Genomic DNA, 16196 nt, shown 5'->3' with positions numbered 1-16196 from the left:
AACATTTTTTTTTATAGAAGCGACATTGTAAACTACTCTAAATTAATCTTATCTATGAGGAAGGACAACTGAACTTGGGTGCAACCGAGAGAGAGACTCGAACTTAGGTGCAAGTGTGACTTGTCTAACCAACTGGCCTAACTCACATATGCATAATATAAATTTTTTTATATCTAAATCCTTAATTTTATTTTTCATCCAAATAGACTGTATGTCTTTAACATTATTGTAAATGTTTTTTCATTTTTATTAACAAGAAGATTTTTTTAAAAAAAATCCAAATTTTATTTTGTAGAGATAGGTAAAGATGAACAAAGACAATACTGTTTAAAGGGTGTTTGTGTAAATGGCAACACAATGAGCCACCCATTCCCATTTCCCTTGTTTCCCTTCCATTTTCGTTTTCTCCATCGAATCGAAACAACGATAAAAGCAAAGTTACAGTCTTTTACAAAGAGCTTTTAGATTGCAGAGACATGTAGAGGGTATACTCCTGTATTTATAACAGACATTTCGCTTTTTTGTTTAATTAATTCAAATTTTGATTCTTTTTTGCTTTAGGCTTTTGCCTCTCTCTCTTCAAATTAAGTGCGCAATTAGATTTAATTAGGGTTTATCAGTTGAAGACCCGAGTTCCAGACTTCCAGCTCAGGCTTTTTCTAGGTCTTACTTCTCATTTTCTCTCGTTTTCTTTCTCGCACTTTCTCGGATCCCTTTGCTCATGTAGTCAATGTAAGTCAATTTCTCTTGTGTATATCTTCAATTTCTGCGGAACCCACTATTTGTTATTCAATTTAAATTCTTTGTAAAAAGTTATGAGAATTTTGTGCTCAGAAGAATCATCTAGGACATGTTCATCTGATAGGGTTTTCATTTCTGTTGATAAATTGTCACCTCGTATGGCTTGTAGTATTTGATTTTGAGAATGCCAATGATTTGAATTAGTTTCCGAGCTAGAAAGAGTTTGGGGTCAAGGTTTTTGTAGATATGATCAAACAGATATTGGGTAAAATACCTCGGAAACCCTCAAAATCATCGCAAAACGATGCGTATAATGACGGAGGGGCCAATGGGAATGGGCCCAATTCATTTCACAGCTCAAAATCTACTTCGTCTTCATCAAAATCTTCCAACTTGGGTTCAGGCGCTTCACGCTCGAGCAATGGAACTCTTGCCCCACACTCATCGAGCTCGACTAAATCCAACCACTCGAAGAAATCAGCTCCCATTGCTGCCCAATTGGGTCCTTTGTTGTCTTCTGGAGCCTACGAGGCTTTGCCGAGCTTCAGGGATGTTCCCAGTTCAGAAAGGCAGAATCATTTTATTAAGAAATTGAATATGTGCTGTGTTGTGTTTGATTTTAATGATCCCTCGAAGAATCTCAAGGAGAAGGACATCAAGCGGCAAACTTTGCTTGAACTTGTTGATTACATTTCATCCGTAACTTCAAAGTTCAATGAGGTGGCAATGCAGGAGATTACAAAGATGGTGGCAGCCAATTTGTTTCGTACATTTTCATCTTCTAATCCTGATAACAAGCTTCCTGAAATGTACGACCAAGACGAAGAGGACCAAATGATGGAACCAGCTTGGCCTCATCTTCAGATTGTGTATGAATTTCTATTGAGATTTGTGGCTTCGCCAGAGACGGATGCCAAGCTTGCTAAAAGATACATTGACCATTCGTTTGTGTTGAGACTACTGGATTTGTTTGACTCTGAGGACCAAAGAGAGAGAGAATACTTAAAGACAATCCTCCACCGCATTTATGGGAAGTTCATGGTGCATCGACCATTCATTAGGAAAGCCATCAACCATATCTTCTTTTGGTTCATTTTTGAGACTGAGAAGCACAATGGGATTGCAGAATTGCTTGAAATTTTAGGCAGCATAATCAATGGTTTCGCGTTGCCTTTGAAGGAAGAGCACAAGCTGTTCCTTGTCCGTGCCTTGATTCCCCTTCATAAGCCCAAGTGTGTATCTATGTACCATCAGCAACTTTCATATTGCATCAGTCAGTTTGTGGAGAAAGATGCCAAGCTGGCTGATACTGTGATTCGAGGACTGCTGAAGTATTGGCCCATAACTAATAGTTCGAAGGAAGTTATGTTCCTTGGTGAACTAGAAGAAGTTCTGGAAGCTACCCAGGCATCAGAATTTCAGCGCTGTATGGTCCCTCTATTCCGTCAAATTGGTCACTGCCTCAACAGCTCACATTTTCAGGTACTATTCAAACGATATTTATCTTTTACTGGCTTTCTTGTTTCTACCATGTGTTATCTGTGGAAGCACATGGACGCGATGTTTCAATAATTTATTAATATTTCTGATATTTATCAATTTTCATTATCTTTCTTCCAATGAATCGTTTTCCATAATGATGAGTTTTCTAGATTCTCATCTAGATTGTTGCCTTTTCAACTTGACACCCAGTTGGTTTTGTGAGATGTATTGTATATGTTAAAGCTTGAGGCTTTTGATGTTTTGTTGGGATTTTTGTATCTAACAAATCTGTAAATATTCCACTTTTTTCATGTGAAATTAAGCTTTTGTCTCCTTATTCACAAGATGCTTCTTTGCATATTTATCTGTGCTGCTTGGTTGAGTGAAAATATTCCCTTGTTCAGAACTGTTGGGATACTTCAAGATTGTGGTTCATTGGAATCCGGGTTGATGTCTTGATGTAATAGTTGTCCAAGTTGCATTTGCACCTAAGGCCAGTTTATATGAAGATAGTCTTATAGGTGTCATTAGTTGGTGAGTTTTGCTAGTATACAATTTGGGAGGCAGATGGTGATAAGCATTTCTGCTTTTCAGATGCAAGCATGATATGCAGATTCAATGTTCCTCATGTGGGAATTTCTGACTTAAGCATCCTTTCTTACTCAGATGCAATGCTCTTGAGCGTTTCGTAACTGAGAAGATGGTTTTATGGTGCAAGATCGTGTGTATGTATGGTTTTATAATTTTTGTTTTTTGGTCGAAGTATGGTTTTATAACTATGATCTGAGTTTTGGATTATTATTTTAATGTTTACTTAATGAGATGTCTTAACTTCTTTTCTACTGGCAGGTAGCTGAGCGTGCCTTGTTTTTGTGGAACAATGATCACATAAGAACTTTGATTACACAGAATCGTCAAGTGATTCTGCCAATAATCTTCCCAGCTTTGGAAAAAAACACACGGAGTCATTGGAACCAAGCTGTTCAGAGTTTGACATTGAATGTGAAAAAGATATTCGCAGATATCGACCAAGAACTCTTTGATGAGTGCTTGCTCAGTTTCCAAGAAGATGAATCTAAAGAGAAAGAAACACAGGACAAACGTGAATCAACCTGGAAGCGTTTAGAAGATGTGGCTACCTCCAAGGCTTTGGGCAACGAGGCTGTGCTTGTCTCAAGATTTGCCTCCTCCGTTGCCATTGCTACTAACCCAAAACCACGGGCTACTTCAGGTAGTTGAGTTGAGACCCCGTGCAATTTGCAGATACAGTTTACACTAATCAGCTGTAATTGAACAAAAGTCGGTGGGACCCAGCCTCATTTCTCTCCGGCTTGTTGTAACTCTGTATGCTGATAAACGCGGAGGTGGGGGGTTGTTGTGGACTTTGCAATTTCTCCCGGGTCACTCTTCCTTTTGTACTGAGATGTGTGTAATATAAAGGATTCGTTATTATAGGATGAGTGGTTATTATTACTCCTGATAATATTTGTTGTATAATGTTGCGAAAAGTTAACTACATTTTTCTGGATCTGTTTCAACCCAAGCAATGTATCATCTCTCTGGGATATTTGTTGTAATCCTTAGGCTTGATCAACTGTCCAGGCTAATGGACTGTACCTGGAGCCGCAGCCTTGATACTTCTTTTGGATCTTCATAATGTATGCCAGAAATGGTGGATTTTATTGTTTAATAAAAAACTATTCCAAATCGGATCTTTGTTGCTGTGATTTATGCTTTCTAGTCGTAAGTCTTTACTCCTTTATTACCCTTCTCTTCAAGGGGTATGGAGGAGATTTGCGACCTAACCTTGTCCTTGGCTAGTCTCCATATGCCTCTTGAACAAGACACAAATGGCTTAGGTGCCTAAAGACAGCAGTAAAGTTCTACGGCAAGGGTCTTTTTATAGAATACTTCGGTCAACACCGTTCATGGATTTCCAGCACATGATTAATTGCTTTGAGCATCAGGAATTTCCAGAAGATGGGTCTTGCCAAAACCTTGTTTAAGCTTGTAATGAACTTGATGCAGAAGCACATTCATTTTGCAGTATATACGAATTAGAACTCAAATACGATACAGGTAAATACTTGAAAGTTGGACATGCAGGCTAGGATTTGACAAACTAGTGTTCACCCTAGCATTTGACATGGTAAAGCTCATAACAGGCAAACAAGCTAAAAGGGCATACATGTCACTGTCGAAGTACATACTCAAAGTCTATTAATCATCTCCATAGGCTCGGAATCTGTAACGCTCTTGGTATGGACCATTGAAGAAGAGGTCAGCCTCCAACCACTTAGGGTAACGAACAAGATCTCCGGCAACAAATCGCATATATTGCTTGCTTCCTTCAGGCACAACTCTCACCTCTCCTTCCTCAATGTAAACCAGTTGGTCCACCTGCCAGTCCCATGGTAGCTTGCACTTGCCAGTCTTCCACATTGACCATCTTGAAACTCCAAGCTCTGCTAGTCTCTCCGGTGACACCTTTCGTTCCACTCTCACTTGGTACAATTCCTCCAGAGGTTTCTCTATCCGCATTGCCTTTAATTTCATACCACGACGTTGCCTGTTAGTACTACTCCACTTATTGCAATCTCCGCCAGTTCTGTTGACTGAGATTGAGCTGAAGGTTGGGGCCATGATCACACTTGCCATGTTTATAACAATGTGTTATTCTGCCTTGATTGCCTGCTAGGAATTGAAAACAATGAGGCGTTGCATAATTCATCACCACAAAAGCAAAACCAACATCATGATCTCTGAATTTAAGATATTCACTCTGGGTAGCCAAATCCCAAAGGCAAAGTCAGTACAAATAAACAAAAAATGCTATTCTTCCACATCAGATTTATAGAAAATGGTCCTGTTGCAGCTTACTAAGTGCAAAAGTTCTAAGAGCTCCTTCCACATCTAGACAGTTCATTACAACATTTACATTTTTCAATCACCAAATTTTGAAAACAATAGGAGAACAGATATTTGGACTAATCCCCTGATACCCGAATCCTACATTTCAGACAAATATAACTTAGATTCTAAGAATGATTTTTTCCTCCACAACTATGAGACACCCAGGAAAAGAAAAACCTCCAGCCAAGAGAACAAGCAAGATTATCTGGGTTTTATTGGGTCAAAGGTTTTCCATTTCGTGGAACTCAAAACAGAGCATATATAGATATTTCAATTCAAGATTTTCAATTCCTTCCCACCACAAATGAACAGGAAAAGATAATCCCAGAAACCAAGGAGAACCTAAGAAACAAAATTTCGCATGTAAAGCAGAAGAAGAAATTTGTGGGTGTTTACCTGTTAAATGGAACCTTCAAGTGGAGGAGAAGAGTGAGACTGAGCAGCGGCAGCTCTGAAACTAAAACCCCATTGTCCAAGGTTTATCCAGCTTACAAGGGCTTTTTGATTAACTCACGCACCCGTGACCTATTTTCCTCAGCCGCAGTTAACTTTTTACCGGGAACTGGATATTCAGTTACCTTTCTATTTTATTTTATTTTATTTTTTGGAAAATGGAAAATAAGTGAGTTTTGGTCGTTATTTGTTAACGTGTCCAGTCCTGGGGGACGGATAGATTTGGGGCTGAGAAACAATGTGAGAATGTTAAGACGTATGTATGAAGAAGTGAGAATCACTTTGTATCCATAATTTTACAAGTGATGGCGTTGCTTCACGTTCAACTCATTAATGGGTTGTTTCAGGGCCCAAAGCAGAGCCCACTGTCTCAGAGAAGAGCAAGAGCTGGCAGATGCCTCTGCTTGCAAACACAGGCCCCTCCCTCAAGAACCCAGGTACCCTTTTCTTTAATTTCCCACATTTCATTTATTTGTTGTTCATATATTCTTCATCTTCTTCTTGTTTTTGAAGGGTTGAATTGCATCATTGTATATGTCAACTGAGTTAATGAGTGTTTTAAGTTAATAATTTTTTGCAGAGGATAATGGAGAGTTTATCAGTGAGTGGGGAAGTTGGCGGTGCTGGTGGGGCATACTCATATAGTGCCTTGAAGAGGTTAGACCAACTTTGGTCTAGTATTTGTTCTGCTCAAACAGGTGCTGTGCACACTATTTCATTGATTATCTGTAATGGGATTGTGATTAATGTATGAAAAGTTCTTGAAAAGTTTGGTTATTTTGACATGTCTCTTTGTAGTTGTGGAGGAACCAAAGAAAGTGGTTTCGAGTGTTCCTGGTTTTTTTAGCAATTCTGATCTGGCTGACAAAGCAGTAGATACATTTGATGTGTTAATTTGTGGTGGAACTCTGGGAATCTTCATAGCTACAGCCTTGTGTGCAAAAGGTCTTCGGGTAGGCATTGTTGAGAGAAATGTACTCAAGGGGGTAAGAAACTGTTCTGTGAAGTTTCTTTAAGAGTAAGAATTGTTTAATTATAGAATTTTTCTAGTAAGTGTGCCTATGATAGTTTGATCATCAATGATCAGAGGGAACAAGAATGGAATATCTCAAGGAAAGAGCTCTTGGAACTTGTAGAAATCGGAGTTCTGGTAGAAGATGACATTGAACTAGTCACTGCAGCTAAATTCAATCCTGTAAGTTCTTTGACTACAGTACATTTGTAATAGTTTTGAAGATCAAATAAGTTCATTTTAATAGTTAGGTGAACTTATCTTTTTCACTTAAGGGGGCCTCTTCCCTACCTATCATAAAAAGTGCTTATTTTGTAATTAGCATGCTAGAAGTTATTTAACCCAACTACTTTTCATAAATGCATAATAAACCACATATTCATAGCTCTATTTGCTTGTAATACCAAACATAGTATTTTGCTGTAAAGGAATTTTCATGCTCAGAAGTTTATTTTTTAGTTGCATAGTCATGCAAAATCCTAGCAAGCTACCTACTTCAACCATTTCGTTTGACATGTCATGAACTGCACAGAACAGATGCGGCTTTGAGGGCAAGGGTGATATCTGGGTTGAAGACATTCTTAATCTTGGTGTTTCGTGAGTTATCTTTTCTTCTTATTGGTTGCATTTATTTTGTTATCAGAAAACAAATCTTCTGGTTTATCTTTTCCTCTCCCCAACTAGTAGAGGGACTGATAGCCTGATAGGATCATGATTCATGAGTAATGACAGGAAACGAATGATGGTTTGCAACTCTAATTGTTTGGCTATTGTAATTTCATTGCAACTCTAATTGTTTACCCTGAATCACACTTTTGTATAACCACAGACCAGCAAAGCTTATAGAGGTTGTGAAGAATCGTTTCATTGCTCTGGGTGGAGTCATATTTGAAGGCAACAGTGTGTCCAGCATTTCCATTTATGAAGATGCAGCTGTGAGTTTCTAATAATTTCTAAGCAGTTCATTCTTGTGCCTTTTTATGAGTTGTACAACTAAGGGTTCCTCTTATATTATGTTTGTATGCTTGAAAAATATGTCTTTTAAAATAAAGTTCAATTATGGTTCTTAAAAGACTATCTGACTTATGATAGTTAGCATGTTAGAAAATATAAGAATTGTCACAGATTTTGTACTATTGTTTGAGAGGTGAATGTAGTTTGACAATAGTATAGCCACAGAAAACAATTTTATATCATTTGACTAACATGAATTCCTCTTACTTTTCATTAGGTCTTACAACTCAATGAGGGAAACATTTTGTCATCTCGCCTCGTCATTGATGCAATGGGGAATTTCTCTCCCATTGTAAAACAGGTGGTTTTTTTTATTTTCTGCATAATTGGTTGCTGTACGAGTACACATTTTGGCTTACAGTATTGTGTGTGTTTGTATGTGTTGCTTGCATTTTTTAAATGAGCAACTAATCCTTAGGATTTGAAGATGTTAAGAGTAACCTCACAAATTCAATCTTGTGTCTATTGATCATTGTTGAACTTAGGTAGTAAATTAATGCATAACCCCATCTGGCCTGAAATTCACACTCAGTATTGGTTCAATCGACAGATAAGATCCGGAAGGAAACCAGATGGTGTTTGCCTTGTTGTTGGATCCTGTGCTCGTGGATTTAAGGATAACTCTACAAGTGATGTTATATATACTAGTTCATTGGTAAAGAAGGTTGGGGCCTCAGAAGCTCAATTGTTTTGGGAGGTAACTTGGATTTTGTAGTTTGCTGGTAACGTCAAAATGATATTTTTTTTTCTTCCCTTTTTTAATTTTACAGAATCAACCTTTTTCTGAACATTTCGCAGGCATTTCCAGCTGGTTCAGGTCCTGCAGATCGTACAACTTATATGTTCACTTATCTTGCTCCTCAACCCCAATCGCCGAAATTGGAAGAATTGTTAGAAGAGTATTGGAAACTGATGCCAGAATATCAGGTTAGTAAAAGTTCCAGTTGATAAATGTTCGGATGTTACTTTGATTTTGCCTTAGAGCTCAACTCTTAACCATTCACAAATGCCCAATATGCAGGGGGTCTCTCTTGATGACTTGGAGATACAGAGGGTTCTATATGGCATTTTCCCTACATATTGTGACAGGTAATGATGCAAGTATTGCTAGAACTGCAATGAGAGTCTATTTATGTTGCTAGAAGTATTTTAAGGTTATCAAATGTGAGCCATTGAGGAGAAGGTATGCTAATTGAAATTTGACTTGATAAGAAGCTGGTAAATCTGTAATTTAACTTGCAACACAATCCAAAATCTGATCAGAAAAGACTGTCATCACTATTCCATGAATGCAGAATATTCTCATACCTTTTGCAAGTTAAATACAGTGCATGGTTATTTTCTTTCTATCTGACACCCTTCAATTCTTAACAACTGGGGATGGTGAACTTGACAGCCCGCTGCCAGCAGCTTTTAATCGTGTTTTACAGGTGTTATAAATTATACACTTACAAAGCCACCTCTAAATTATGGTAGAATACCAAAATGATGGTGTGATAAAATCCTTCTCCGCAGTTTGGTGATGCTAGTGGAATACAATCACCTGTTTCATTTGGTGGTTTCGGAAGCTTGACTAGGCACCTCAGGAGACTGTCAACTGGTATGTAATTAATGACTCCAAAGACAGATGGAACTCTTATCTTAACATTGAGGAAGAAAAATCAGATGAACCCTCTTTAGTTTGTGTCCAAACATTGATAACCTATGCAAATGTTAGCACGAGGATGAAACTTAGCAGGATCTATCTTTTTGCATGGGTGAAAAGGAATATATGAAGCAATGAGCGACAATCTTCTTGATTCGTACAGCTTGTCCCTGCTGAATCCTTACATGGTTGGTGACTTTCTGATCCTTGGCCAAAGGATAACCCTGGCTTTTTGTCTCTTTTTTTCTTCATGAATATCTGAATTTGAATTGAGATTTGAAATCTATGTAGCGCAGCCCAACTTAAGCGCTTCATGGTTGTTTCAAAGAGCAATGTCAGCAAAGCAACAGTCTAATGTGTCACCAGATTTTATTAATGAGCTTCTTTATGCAAACTTCCAAAGTATGCAGGTAGGACTACGTATTTTTCTTTCTGTTTTTGTTGATTTTGCTTCCCATGCATTACCTCCTTTACATGTTTCCTAATAAATTAATATGTTTTCTTCAGAGGCTCGGCGATCCAGTGCTAAGACCATTTCTTCAGGTAATTTTCTTGTTTTATTATTTGTTCATTTGATTTGATGTGAGTTGATCAATTGGCTGAACTATATGTCTGTAATGGCAGGCTTGGTTTTGAATTTTTAACTATAGAAGCATGTATTGTGGCAGGATGTTGTGCAGTTTGGACCTCTTGCCAAGACATTAGGCTTTGTCATGTTAACTAAACCTCAAATTATTCCATCAATATTCAAGCAGGTAATCACTGAGTTAATTATTCCTGTTCTGACAAAAAAATAAAAGAGTTAAGAATCCTGTTTTTCATTTTTCTGTAATTTATCCATTGAGTCCAATTTTCAGACCAACAAAGTGTTAAATTTTTTGTTGTGTTTCAGGTTGGAATTCCTGTGCTTCTTGACTGGTCTGGACATTTTTTCATGCTGGGATACTATACGTTTCTCTCATCTTTTGCTGACCCTGTAGTAAGGTAAATAATTTTCGACGATCATGGTCAATATGTTAACATAATGTAATATATATCTCTGTCACTGTTTGCATATTTCTCAAGGCCTTTCTTAAGCACACTTCCATCCAAGGAGAAGTATGAGTGGAAGCGACGTCTTGAGGCTTGGAAATACGGCGCTGGCTTAGATTATAAGTCATGAGGTACTGGAAACAGGGAGCAGCTGCGTTTGGATAGGTGCCTGGCTTCCCTCATAAAAGTTCAATTTGGGACGGCTCACTGGCCAGAAAGGACCAATGGGTGTTGAACGGAGAAGATAATAGAAAAAGGAATGTTAAAAAATAAAAATAAAAAAAGGGAAAAAGAAATATCAGGGGACTGAGACAATGTAATTGGAACCATGCTTATATTCACATCAAATTACAGTTTCTTTGAATAAACATTCATCTTCTTGTGTATTGGAGAGAGGTTTTTATTACAATCCAAAAAAAAAAAACAGGGCTTCCCAAAACAAGTATATACAGGCAACTAGTATCACTTATACAACGTCATGCCCTCAAGGAAAGGCATCTTTATTCATACAGCACTATTCCTATCATTTTTACTTTCTCCGCCAGCCCAGCCACCCTCCAAACATCATAGCCACCATTCACAATGCCAGTGAGAACTATTTACAAAGATGATAACCCAAAAAATAAGTAATGATAATGTCAATTGGATGTCTTTGCACCCAACATTTTAGAAAGCGCCTTGATAATAGGCTTCTCTTGTATATTTTCTTCCCTTTCGAAGCGCCATTTCCTCGACGTTTTTTCGGCCTGGATTTAGCAGCAGTAAGTTAATTCATGTGCAAATGAAAATTCATGCAGGAAAGAGAAGGCAATCTCATTCAATACTTAAGACATACCCACGCTCTCAAGGGAGCCAGTTGCTCCTGAATCATCTCTAACTTTGGCTCGAGAAGGTCTCTCCCTTTTGTTCGGATATCTTCACTCTGTTAATACAAATTGCAAGTTAAGGTTAAATTGTCACCACATGGTAAGACTGTCTTCGTAACTTTCATCAACATATCACAGAAAAAGGATACTACACAGTAATTGGAAAATTAGGGTGAACAAGACTTAAAAATATCTGTACTTACATTCTGTAACTGTAATTTTGAGACAGCCATTCCAAATAGCAAGGTCGCACCACCAAATACCACTGCTGTTGCAACAGCGAATGCCTTTCCAACTACAGAGAAGCAGAAGACACTGCACATCAGGACATTGTTCACAGAAAACAAGCAAATCTCCTGATTTTTACAGAATTAGGAAAATATGGGTTTAGAATTGTCTTTCAGGGTACCGAGACAAGAACTGAAACGCAGGAATACAAACACAACGTCAAAAATTGATATCAACAACAGGTTCCCCATATATTATCCGAAGAATAACAAATTGAGGACACATAAATGACAGTACTAGATGCATAAAAGGTTGTTAATTAGTAAGACCAATTATATGTGAAATGAGGTTGAGTAGTATAATAATATATCAGAAATAAGATATTTTCTTCAGCAAGAGACCTTCTTTCCTTTCTTCAGATATTTTCTTCGACTGATTATTATTCATTACGTCTTAATTCAATCAACCCTCTTTTATTAGTGCTCATGTTAGCATAGACATCTAGTTCAGGCATTATGATATGAATAAAAGAGAATATTGGACCTACTTTGTGTAAGCCCTTCAGTTGCAGCCTTCAACTTTTCCGGATTAATGGGGGTGGTGTGCCTGTCTCGGCGCAGTTCATTAGCCGTTGAGGCTGACACCGAGCTTTCTGATTCGGGCAGTTGCCACCTGCATTCAACAATGTGATACATTATAAAAGATAGAGCAATGCACCAAAGCAAATTCATCTTAATTTCAACTCCCCATACATATACTGATTAGCTCCTTCATATGCAGTCCTCCCAGACAGTACTTGGTATTCAATTTCTACATGAATATTCATCATAAAGCTTCAAAATTTTGCAAATTCACAAAATATTGAACAATTTTGAGCATTACCCAGAAAGCCAATTCCACCAAAAGAGTCCTAGAATCATCAATTTCTCAGTCCACATTTTCTAGCAACCAACCAAACTCAAAATTGAACAATTAAGAAGACAAAAGCAGAAGATAACGAAAAATAACTGACCTTCTGGGGCCAAAAGTGACCTGCGGCAGTGAAAGATAAGCCCTTAGAGGGTTAAGAGCCTCAGCAGAGACAAAATAGCCACCCTTGGGATCAGATTGAAGAACCCATTTGGAGCCTGTGTCTAGGGACGACATCATTTCAGAGGGTTGGTGGAAAATCTTGGAGGGCAAAGAGTGCCTCAGCACCTCGGGAAGCACGTCAGCTTGGGCTTCCCGCTCAGTAGCCGAGTAAGCTTCAGAAGGCGGCGATGGGAGCTTATTCTGGGTTGGGGTTTTCTGGGATGCAAGACGGCCCACCGCCTGTTTGGATTCCTGGAAAAAATATGCTGCCTCTTTCCCGGCTAGTCTTCCCGCGAGAAAGCTCATTTCTTCCTTTTCCCTGTATAAGATAAAGCTAATTGAAAAAGTGTGAGCTTGTTGCTATGTGGCTGAACAGTGACTAGATTTCTCAGCTTAGTATCTATCTATGCCAGCTTAGTACAATTCTGTATATATATTTTGGTTTGTGCCTTGTCAATCAAGTATGAAGTCATTTTTTTAATTTATATTTTGTTTGCATGAGGATCAAAGTTAAAAGTCTACAAGTCATGAATCTCCATTGTTATTAGACATTTTAATCCAAAAGAACAGAGTCGAATTTGAGTTTGAGAATAAATGTCTTGGCAGTATGAGATACGTTTGACCAAAAAGGAAAGTTATGAACTTTGTGTAGCATATATATTTGCATTTCAGTAGCTCCTCTATAAATTTTTTGCCTGATAGAAATTCTATAGGACGTAGAACAAAAAATATATAACATTCCCTCCTACCGTCGAGGTTCTCTGAAGAAAAAAATAATGTATAGTATTATAGTATTATATGGAATTGGAGTCAAATTAATTTAAGGACATAAATAAAGTGGGAAGAGAAGATATTGAACCAATCATCTTGATTTAAATATGTGAGAAAAGCTAAAGAATGAAAGAAAACAAAATTTAAGGAGAGTGATAAAACTTTTTGTCATCACCGTACATAATGTAGAGTTTTGTGGCCTTGGTCAAGTGTAGCGGCTACTTTTGAAATAAACTAGAATTTCTATCCTCCCTTTGACCAGATTAGAGCATTCTTTCTCCTTGCACAGCAAGCAGATAAGCAAATGTGTCCTCTAATTTCTTACTTGGCGATGAAGTTTCTTTTGTGTTATTATTATTATAAATTAAGAGTAGAATAACTCCACATCCATCGTCATTATTTCAACAAAACAAAATGATTATTATCTTCTACGAATCTTATCGAAAAACCAAGTTGTCAAACAATAATGTAGTGATTAATGTCACATTATGTCATTTACTTGTATTTTGTAAGTTATTACTAACTTGTAACATCTCAACGAAAAATGTTAGCATCAATCGTGCGTGTGCCCGTGACTCATAAAGCTTGAATCACATTTTCATTTGACATCAACCCAAATATGATCTTCACAAACAGCCACATAAACCATACAACTTTTTCATACTCAATTGTTGAGTTATTTACCATATAACTTTGATTTCCATATGCAAATACGCTTTTTTAACGCACAAAAAGGAAAAACACACATTCATCTTAGACTTTTGAGTTGGTGTGTGGGGTAAGCATTTGCTGCATTTTTTTCCATTGACTTGATATCCATCATGTTAGGCTAATTTTTTCAACTACGTAATAATTTGTTCAACTAATAAATAAGTGCAAATTTTACACGCGCACATATAGGAACAGTACATCAAAAGGCTGGTGGGATGCCTTGTGCGTAGCCAGTTGGATCACTTACGCTCTATGGACCACACCCACCTCCACAACCCCACATCTCATTTTCTCTGCAATTAATCTGCAGTAGGATTAAGATTTCTACTTCCATTTCATGGTTAATTATATCTTTACGACATAATTAAAGGCATGTTTGAAAGTACTTTTGAAATGGCTAAACGCTATTCTTGACAATCTAAAGTGCTTTTTAGAGAAGCACCATTTTCAAAGCACTTACAGTCTTCTAATAAAAGTGTTTCTAAAAAAAATACTTATAAACAGAAGTGCTTCGTACTAAAACATTCACAAACAAGTCCTAAATTACAATTTAATTCTCTCTGTCTCTCTCAGATTTCAGAGGATGTAAATTGATTGTAATTTACAAACCCTGCTGCATTTGGTGCACCTGAGTTATGGAGGTTGTGGACCCTAATCAGTCAACATATATTCCATATCTGCACAAGGGCCATCCTCTTCTTAATTGTATGGTGGTTGTATGGAGTAATGGGTATTTACGCTTAGCATTCAAATTTGGGTTCTAAAAGCTCAACAGCCCAGCAGGCACTCAATTAGAGCAAGCAAGGCCATGCCAGTTTTTATATCATATGTGTACCTCAATTATTGGTCACTATAAAATGTTACAGAGAGTGATGAGCAACTAGGCCTCATTCAACAAACTCAACCAAACCAGTGCTCTGGACATGCTCAATTTCGAATGGTGATCATGAGTATATACATACATACATATATATATATATGCTGTGACATTTTGCTAATGCTTCATATGAAGCCTTATTTTTGTTCTGGTGCAATTACCAAGAAAAACCCGGAAGTTAAATGAGATGGGCAATTGGATTCTTAGTTGTGAGGTGTGTGAAAGTGACTGCAGTCTGCAGTTTCAAAGATGGAAGAACTGTAAAGCCAAATGCTTCACATGCATCAGATTCATGAAACCAATTGCTTCCTCTGCATCCATTTAAGTTCCCAAAATGCAAATATAAGATTGTTTATAGAGCTAGGGCCAGAGAAAGAAACAAAGATTATCTGATTATATATGTATAGAGCCAGAACAAGGCAAAAGAAAAAATTGTAATTAATCCTTTGTAGCGGTCTGTATGAACCTAATTCATAAGAAAATTACAAAAGTCTAGAAAGAAAAATAATAGTCAAACAAACACATGACTATATGAGTCTAGATTCTAAACTCTTACATGGGTTTTCTTCAAAGCTCTTGAAAATCACCTTCTGTACAACATCTCTCTACAAATGGAGCTTCAAAATTCAAGCTCTATACATATATATATATATATATATATGGTCATCATATATGTAGTGTATTATATATATATATATAGAAGTTCTCCAACTATATTTATGTTAAATGAATTGACTAGCAGATAGAGAAGAAAGATATCTTGAACCATATATATGTAATATAAATTAATTAAACAAGATAGCTAGCTAGATAGATATCTGACATTGAAACTCTTCAGAAGCTCGAGAGATCATCGCTTGTTGTGCAAAGGGTTTGATCCTGTGGGCACCCTTCGCTTCTCAGAGTCAAAGACTCTGGCCTGGCGGGTAGAAGGGGCACTAACAGATGGCCTGAAAACTTGCTGGCTTCTTGCAGGTGCAGGGCTCGGGAAGCTTGTTCGAATGGCACGATTGTTGGTCGGAGCAAAGAAGAGGAGCAGAGTGAAAAGGAGGCAAAGTTGAAAGCGATTCATTTTGTGAGTTTGAAGAAGAAGAAGAATGTGTGAGAGTGATGCAGAGATGAAAAGGCAAGGTGAAAAGCCTAGGTGGTTATTATATATATGGACATGTGGTTGGTCCATTTTTCATGTAGCTGTTGTTTTGTTTGATGTTTTTTGTGCAAACAATTTGAAGTTTTTGTTAGAATACATGTAAGTGAAGCACACGCAGAACCTCCACCGTCGATCTGGTGATGATCAGGCACAATTATGGGATCCCTGTGTGCTACAAATGACGGTTGGGGGGCGGTGGTGGGGTTATAATTCAATTGGATGGTGACATA

At 37.5% G+C, this 16196-nt stretch overlaps 4 protein-coding genes across 7 annotated transcripts; 2 read left to right on the top strand and 2 right to left on the bottom strand.

Annotated features, from left to right (window-relative positions):
• Positions 1-356: 356 nt before the first annotated feature.
• LOC103329324 (serine/threonine protein phosphatase 2A 59 kDa regulatory subunit B' gamma isoform-like) lies at positions 357-3930 on the top strand. Its single transcript, XM_008231778.2, has 2 exons — positions 357-2223; positions 3073-3930. The coding sequence occupies exons 1-2, from the start codon at positions 988-990 to the stop codon at positions 3460-3462; spliced, it is 1626 nt and encodes a 541-aa protein (XP_008230000.2). The 5' UTR covers positions 357-987; the 3' UTR covers positions 3463-3930.
• A 307-nt stretch (positions 3931-4237) lies between these two features.
• LOC103329323 (RmlC-like cupins superfamily protein) lies at positions 4238-5672 on the bottom strand. 2 transcript variants are annotated; one of them, XM_008231775.2, is made up of 2 exons: positions 5533-5672; positions 4238-4914 (listed from the first exon to the last, which is right to left on the bottom strand). In XM_008231775.2, exon 2 carries the CDS (start codon positions 4879-4881, stop codon positions 4444-4446), a length of 438 nt encoding a protein of 145 aa, XP_008229997.2. In that variant the 5' UTR covers positions 4882-4914; positions 5533-5672; the 3' UTR covers positions 4238-4443. The 2 variants fall into 2 exon arrangements, with proteins under 2 accessions (XP_008229997.2, XP_008229998.2); XM_008231776.2 differs by having other exon boundaries at positions 4238-4917; positions 5533-5667.
• A 115-nt stretch (positions 5673-5787) lies between these two features.
• Positions 5788-10660, top strand: LOC103329363 (Lycopene beta/epsilon cyclase protein). 3 transcript variants are annotated; one of them, XM_089049722.1, is made up of 18 exons: positions 5789-6026; positions 6170-6287; positions 6388-6575; positions 6677-6784; positions 7134-7198; positions 7431-7536; positions 7833-7916; positions 8166-8312; positions 8414-8542; positions 8637-8704; positions 9012-9045; positions 9131-9215; positions 9381-9448; positions 9557-9670; positions 9768-9803; positions 9941-10015; positions 10153-10244; positions 10326-10660. In XM_089049722.1, exons 1-18 carry the CDS (start codon positions 5895-5897, stop codon positions 10420-10422), a joined length of 1746 nt encoding a protein of 581 aa, XP_088905848.1. In that variant the 5' UTR covers positions 5789-5894; the 3' UTR covers positions 10423-10660. The 3 variants fall into 3 exon arrangements, with proteins under 3 accessions (XP_088905850.1, XP_088905848.1, XP_016649249.2); XM_016793763.2 differs by having other exon boundaries at positions 5790-6026; positions 9929-10015; XM_089049724.1 differs by lacking the exons at positions 10153-10244; positions 10326-10660 and having other exon boundaries at positions 5788-6026; positions 9885-10007.
• Positions 10610-12873, bottom strand: LOC103329322 (coiled-coil protein). Its single transcript, XM_008231774.2, has 5 exons — positions 12399-12873; positions 11934-12058; positions 11362-11453; positions 11128-11214; positions 10610-11038 (listed from the first exon to the last, which is right to left on the bottom strand). Exons 1-5 carry the CDS (start codon positions 12761-12763, stop codon positions 10931-10933), a joined length of 777 nt encoding a protein of 258 aa, XP_008229996.2. The 5' UTR covers positions 12764-12873; the 3' UTR covers positions 10610-10930.
• Positions 12874-16196: the final 3323 nt, after the last annotated feature.

The sequence above is a fragment of the Prunus mume genome, linkage group LG4 (genome assembly GCF_029339155.1).
Source record: "Prunus mume cultivar Tortuosa linkage group LG4, ASM2933915v1, whole genome shotgun sequence".
Lineage (NCBI taxonomy): Eukaryota > Viridiplantae > Streptophyta > Magnoliopsida > Rosales > Rosaceae > Prunus > Prunus mume.
This window is presented reverse-complemented; position numbering and strand designations above follow the sequence as displayed.

Coding starts and splice junctions, on each gene's coding strand:
- LOC103329324 (XM_008231778.2), top strand. CDS start 988: ATGATCAAACAGATATTGGGTAAAATACCTCGGAAACCCTCAAAATCA. Junction 2,224..3,072: donor TCAACAGCTCACATTTTCAG/GTACTATTCAAA, acceptor TTCTACTGGCAG/GTAGCTGAGCGTGCCTTGTT.
- LOC103329322 (XM_008231774.2), bottom strand. CDS start 12,763: ATGAGCTTTCTCGCGGGAAGACTAGCCGGGAAAGAGGCAGCATATTTT. Junction 11,454..11,933: donor AACTGAAGGGCTTACACAAA/GTAGGTCCAATA, acceptor GCTTCTCTGTAG/TTGGAAAGGCATTCGCTGTT. Junction 11,215..11,361: donor CAAAATTACAGTTACAGAAT/GTAAGTACAGAT, acceptor TTGTATTAACAG/AGTGAAGATATCCGAACAAA.
- LOC103329363 (XM_016793763.2), top strand. CDS start 5,895: ATGGCGTTGCTTCACGTTCAACTCATTAATGGGTTGTTTCAGGGCCCA. Junction 9,449..9,556: donor CCCTGCTGAATCCTTACATG/GTTGGTGACTTT, acceptor TATGTAGCGCAG/CCCAACTTAAGCGCTTCATG. Junction 10,245..10,325: donor TTTGCTGACCCTGTAGTAAG/GTAAATAATTTT, acceptor ATATTTCTCAAG/GCCTTTCTTAAGCACACTTC.
- LOC103329323 (XM_008231775.2), bottom strand. CDS start 4,881: ATGGCAAGTGTGATCATGGCCCCAACCTTCAGCTCAATCTCAGTCAAC.